At 39.3% G+C, this 6,239-nt stretch overlaps 1 protein-coding gene and 1 long non-coding RNA gene across 2 annotated transcripts in view; one reads left to right on the top strand and one right to left on the bottom strand.

The window, feature by feature from the left end:
* LOC106518431 (uncharacterized) overlaps window positions 1-6,239 on the bottom strand; it is an 18,538-nt gene that overhangs the window by 3,135 nt on the left and 9,164 nt on the right. The gene's annotated exons all lie outside the window — the stretch shown is intronic.
* The window catches only part of pdss2 (prenyl (decaprenyl) diphosphate synthase, subunit 2), a 26,561-nt gene that overhangs the window by 17,659 nt on the left and 2,663 nt on the right, over window positions 1-6,239 (top strand). Inside the window, exons 4-7 of the mRNA XM_014009713.1 lie at window positions 1,111-1,185; window positions 1,800-1,970; window positions 2,740-2,871; window positions 3,881-3,916. Coding sequence (XP_013865167.1) covers window positions 1,111-1,185; window positions 1,800-1,970; window positions 2,740-2,871; window positions 3,881-3,916 — 414 coding nt within the window. The remainder of the gene's footprint in view (window positions 1-1,110; window positions 1,186-1,799; window positions 1,971-2,739; window positions 2,872-3,880; window positions 3,917-6,239) is intronic.

The following is a 6,239-nucleotide window of genomic DNA, read 5'->3' as shown; positions in this document are numbered from 1 at the left end:
CCAAACTGAACCAAACCAAGCCAACTCAGTCCAAATAAAACAAACCCAATCAAACTGAACCAAACCAAGCCAACTCAGTCCAAATAAATCAAACTCAACCAAACTGAACCAAACCAAGCCAGCTCAGTCCAAATAAAACAAACCCAATCAAACTGAACCAAACCAAGCCAACTCAGTCCAAATAAATCAAACTCAACCAAAATGAACCAAACCAAGCCAGTTCAGTTCAAATAAAACAAACTCAGCTAAACTGAACCAAACCAAGCCAGCTCAGTCCAAATAAAACAAACCCAATCAAACTCAACCAAACCAAGCCAACTCAGTCCAAATAAATCAAACTCAACCAAACTGAGCCAGTTCAGTTCAAATAAAACAAACTCAGCTAAACTGAACCAAACCAAGCTAGCTCAGTCCAAATAAATCAAACCCAACCAAACTGAGCCAGCTTAGTCCAAATAAAATAAAATCAACCAACTCAATCCTAATAAACCAAATCAATCCAACATGGTCTAAATTAATCAATCCAGGCCAACTCAGCACAAATAAAACATTACTTAACCAAACCAATTCAGTCCTAAGAAACCAAACTCAAATCAGTCCAGATTAACCAAACCAAGCCATCTCAGTCCAAATCAAACAAACCTAAACAACTGAACCAAACCTCCTCAGTTCTAATAAATTAAATAAACTCAATTCATTCCAAATAACTTGGTTTAAATAAACCAAACTAAACCAACTTATCCAAATCAACTCAACTCATTTTAAATAAACTAAGCCAATCACCCCAATTTTCCAAACCCAAAATAACCCAACTCAACCAACCTAAACAAAACCAGCACAAGCCGAAACAAACAACTGGTCAACTAAACAAACTAAACCCAACCAACAAACCCAGATCAAGCAGTGGGAGGTCATACCAAAATGATAATGGTTTGAAAGTCTTTGCACTGGTTACAACTGTTTTTGCTTTTTTTTWTTATTAGTTTGCTCATTTGTATTTCATACTGTGTAAACTGGTCAGATTATCTAAATATACTCTTCTAAGGTTCTTGCATTGTCAGAAATAATTAAACTTGCATGTTTTTCTTTTTTTCCCCTCCTGCTTGGTAGGTGGTTGAGCTGATCTCCAGCGCCATCGGGGATTTAGTTCAAGGAATTTATTATGAGAATTCCTTCAACGCTGAGGTAAATTATTYATTCTTCTTGTACAACTTTGCAGCTTTTCAAATCGCATCTTCTGCAAACTCTGAAACTTTTGTATCTGAATATTTGGTAGGGAAATAAAGGCGCTAAATTTGAGGTCATGTAAAGGTGAAAATACTGAATTTCAGGGCCTTTTTTTAATGGTGCGGTGAAGTTAAACTTCTGGAGTAGGTGTGCTGTAAGATCGTACGGCTGRCTCTGACTGTGATTGGATCTGACAGTAGGCCCTATGAGCTGACTATAAATGAGAAGAAAACCAGAAGACATCTTGATAAATAATGAATTAAGAGAGACCCGGTGCTGTCAGGTAGCACTGAGCAAGAGTTTCCTTTAATTACTCTGTTTTTATTTTAGGTTCTGCTGTGAGCTCACAACCAGCTCCTTTATGACCGCAGTGTTCGGAAAAAACAAATATTTTTTGCATTTGTTTAATTTAGAAATAGCGTGACTGCAGGGCAGATTTTCTCCATAAACAAGTTCTTTGGAGCAGATTTTAGAGAAGTCAAATCTCTCAGTAAAGATGGTTTGGACTAAAACATCTCTGTGGGCAGTTTTGAAGCGGAGACAGTGAAAGCTCAGTCCCTTTCCCTCTGCAGGACGGTCTCACCGACGGCGTCGACGTGGTGTCGTGGGAGGAGCAGACGTTCCTGTCCCACGGATCGCTGCTGGCCAAGAGCTGTCAGTCCGCCATGCAGCTGGCCCAACACGACAAAGAGGCCCAAAGGCTGGCCTACCTGTACGGAAAGCACCTGTCGCTGGGCCACAAGGTGAGTCTGATCCACTCGACAAGTGCAGCAAACATCACCAGATGTTTCACGGCTGCAATAATCAAGTCTGGGAGCCAAAAAAAAACAAAAATCTTCACAACCACATTTAGGGGTAAACGGAAGATTTAAAATCAAACTTTTTAGGCTTTAATCTTTAACTTGGCTGAAACTTCGTCCCTCCAGACTGATTTCCTGTCAACTTAAATCAAAGTGGAGGAATAAATGGGCTGCTGATCCACACAGAGCTGCACAAGTAATTGGAGCTTCTTAAATTCAACCGTATTAATGTTTTCATCAAATCCTTCAGAGGAAAGAAAAAAAAGGAGATGGGATGATAAAACACAGAAATGGACTTTAAAAGTGAAATCAGGACGGTTGTTTTAAACTAAACCTTCAGGCTCCGTGTAGCACAGACTTTTTTTTTTCTTTTGGGAGGTTTTCAGCTCCTGTTGGTAATGATCCCGATCGCCGGGGCTGCAGCGGTTCGACCTCCCCTGCCGAGGCTCCCTGCAGCTGCCCGTCTGCAGGCCCCGGCAGCTCTCAGCACGCAGGAACCCGAAACGAGCTCTTTGAAGGAGAACCGTCTTCATCGGACCGGTTCTCTTTCACCAAACTGTCCACCTCGCAGCTCATTAGTAGGACCTCTCCTGGCGTAGGCTGGCTAAACGCAGCCTTATTTTTTAATTATCCCTCTCCTTGCTTCGGTTTTAATTTGTTACCTGACCGTTACAGAGAGGCATCTGTCAGTGACTCCTTGTGTTCTCTACAGCTGAACTCTGACTTGCAGCCGTTCGTGAAGAACGGGTCGGGAGAGTCGGCGTTGTTCAGTTTGAGCGCCGCCCCCGTGGTTTTCCACCGTCAGATTGTCGGCACAGAGAAATGGAACCAGCAGCTCCAGCAGGTCAGTTTACAGGATGTGACTTTTTGCTTCTTTATGTTTGGTTTAAGCACAGAAGCATCTACGTGTGCCTCCGATTATTTGGATTTAATTCAAAATTTAATTAAATCAATATGAGAGTCAACATAAGTGGTCGATAGGATGGAGAGAAAGAGGAAATAGTGAAAAGAAATTTTATTATGAGGATTTATCACCATTAATAAATTTCATAAACTAAAAAATATGGTTTAAATTAAGTTTAAATAAAAAAACGTCAATCTGAAATGAAGCAAACACAGAGTCAACACATGTAAATGTTTTTTGTAGCTTCAGTTGGTTGCAGTTTGCAATTTGTGCCACTAGGTGTCACTAGAATGAAAACTTTTACCACACCTGCTTAATTTTGAAGAAGTCGACTGAAACGCCACGTTCCTCGTCTCACTTCTACGCTGAGCACCACTAACAAACAGTAACTGAGCTCTACCTGGTATTTTCTGCACAGAAACAGCGTTTTAACACGTCCTCTTACAAACACTGAAAAGCACGTGCACGACAAGTGTGAAGTAAATGAAATAGTATTAAAGTAAGAGAGTTTGACTCACTTTTGAGTGGTGGTGAGTAGCTGCCATCTTGAATTCTGAATTCCCACTGGAGGGGCGTTCCAGTTTAAACTCACGATTTGTAAGTGGGAGATACCCACTTCCCAGTACAATTGGGCTGCAGAAAAAGTAATTGTAGAAAATACAGCAAAAACTGAGATTTTACACGGCTGATTTCTCCACCCTGTGCATCTCTAGCCAGTGAYAAGATGCTGTCATTTTGCTTTGAAGCCATCCCGGGCCAAATAAAATGCGGTGGTGGGTCACATTTGACCCACGGGCCTTGAGTTTGACACATGTCCTAAAATATCTTTTTGTTATTTAAATGTATTGTTTTACTTCTGTACTAACATAACCTGTCAAAAGTGTTGATTATTTTAACAATACCAAAGTATTTCAGTTAATTGTAATATTTTTTCTGTTTCCTCATTAAGGCTAAAACTTGGAGAAACAAGTTGGATTACTCCAAGGTAAGAGCAAAAGTTTGTGTATCCCTCAGCTTTTTCAGGAAGTTGTTTAATCAGCATCTTGCTTTTTGTTTTTGTTTATTTTTTTCACCTTTTCATCCGTCAGAAACCAACAGGATGTCTTCTGACTGTAATCTAAATCGAGTTGATAAATCAGGTTTTCAAAGTCATGGTGCGACAACGGGACAGATTGAAGATACAGAGGAGGGGTCTGTTGGTGTCGGGACAGAGGAGGAGGAGGAGGAAGGGGGGTTATCTGGTCCCGTCTGAAACTAGAGCAGGTCGGATTAGTTACCAGGACCTATTTGTGGAGGAGACACCGAGGCTCTGAGACGGTGGCATTGTGAGAGAATCTCCTTCAGACGAAAAGAGGAGAGAAGTTTTTGAGGGAGAGGTGATGGGAGGGCAGCCGTGGTGGTGACGATGAGGAAAACTAGACCTGTATTTATTAACTGATTAACACGATTTTTAGTGATTTTTTTAAAATCATTTGAAAGAAAACAACCAAACTTTTCATCTTTTTCATTCTTAAAATCGACTCAATAATTGAAAAGTAGCACTTTATCAGTGTACATACAGTATTAACCCATTCACCTCAAACATTTAAATGTGATTAATTCTCTTATTTGGAGAAGTAAAGCTTCTAAAACCTATCAAATTTGTCGGACACTGAATGACTTTGCCAAAACCTGATGGAAAAACAAATTTCTAACTGAAGAGCTAAAGTTTAAACTAGCAGAACAGAAGCTAAAATCTGCAAAAAAAAAAAAAAGTTGCTTAAAGCTAAAATTAACCAAACCATACTTAAAAGCAAATAAAATGCACAATCATAGTTTGTCAAAAAAGCAGCTGCTACAAAGTAAATTAAGCAAAAGTAGCTAAAAGTTGCAAGTATCAAAATCATAGCTACATTTAGCAGAACAGTAGCTAAAAGCTAAAATGAGCAAAGACAAAAGGACCTGTTGATGTTTTTGAACATAATATGAAAATTTTATGACTAAATCACAACAACTGATGGATGTCTGGTTAAATATCTTTCATATAATTTGTTTACAAGTAAACGGATGAAGAGTACAGGAGGAAAGARTTGAATCTTTCACTTGCAGTTGATTCAACAACTCTATTTCACTTCTTTTAGCACAACTTCTGCTTAGAGTATCAGTGAATAATCTCCTGTAATCCCAAAGGAATCTCCCTGTGTTTGATAGATCCTGCTGGAAATCTGGAGGCTTCGGGTTGGCTAAAAGATGAAAAGAACAACCCACCGACAGATCAAAACATTTCCAAGTGTAGAATATTTCAAATTTTTACATGCGTTTTTTTTTTTTTTTTTTACATGATTGAGCCTGTTTTCCAAACACCGTCACTCTTTGTGGCGTCACTAAAGTCGTACTCTTGTCCATCACCTGAATATCCAGGTGATCTTGAGGGTTTGCTGGCAGACTTTGTGCAGAGAACAGGAAGTGGACGGAGGAGCTCGGGGAGTAAAAACCCATCGGGGAAAAGCTGCAGAATGAAACCTGTGTGAAATGCATGAGAAAAAAAACGAATCTTTTAGTAAATAAATAATCAGCCAGGATGTTTCTGAGTTTGACACCTGCAGTTATTATTTTATTTAACTTTTTCTTCTTTTATATATATATTTTTTAGTTTCTGGAAGGAAGGCCTACGGGGGTTTTCCACCTCCAGAATTCATAAGCAAAACGCCCTTGGCAAAAAAAAAAAAAAAAAAAGGGAAGTCCCGGCACGGCAGCACGAACGCACAAGGAGACTGGAAAAATTCACTCAAACTGCAACCTTAAAGCTGCAGGTTCGACACGAAGGCTTCTACTCCAACATGCTGCAGTTAAAGCCGCTCAGATGTCTCGTTAAGATCTAATTATTCACTGAAATATAAAGAACAGTTTGTGAAGGCGACACTTAACCATTGATCATTGGACTTTAGGCGTCTGGACTTTTGATATTTTTCACCGTTTTTATGTAATCGTTATATAATTTGTTTGTGAAACAAAATGTTTAACGTCTGCTTATCGCACACAAGTTTTGTTTTTATATCTTTTGCAAAGAAACATTTCTTATTCACACTTTATTTTGGTGAATATACAAATTCAGACATCAAAACAGAGACATTTTCACCATCTTTCACCCGGTGTGCGTCTCACCGCTGCAGAGATTCACAGTTTTCTCTCAAATCCTCCCTAGAAGACAGTGAGCAAAGAAACGACCAAACATTCGGCTCAAACATTCTCTTCAAAAACAGATGGATGGATGGATGATAGATAGATAGATAGATAGATAGATAGATAGATAGATAGATAGATAGATA

The sequence above is a fragment of the Austrofundulus limnaeus genome, unplaced genomic scaffold (genome assembly GCF_001266775.1).
Source record: "Austrofundulus limnaeus strain Quisiro unplaced genomic scaffold, Austrofundulus_limnaeus-1.0 Scaffold2, whole genome shotgun sequence".
NCBI lineage: Eukaryota > Metazoa > Chordata > Actinopteri > Cyprinodontiformes > Rivulidae > Austrofundulus > Austrofundulus limnaeus.
The sequence above is the reverse complement of the archived record's forward strand: the minus strand, read 5'-3'. Positions and strand labels throughout refer to the sequence as shown.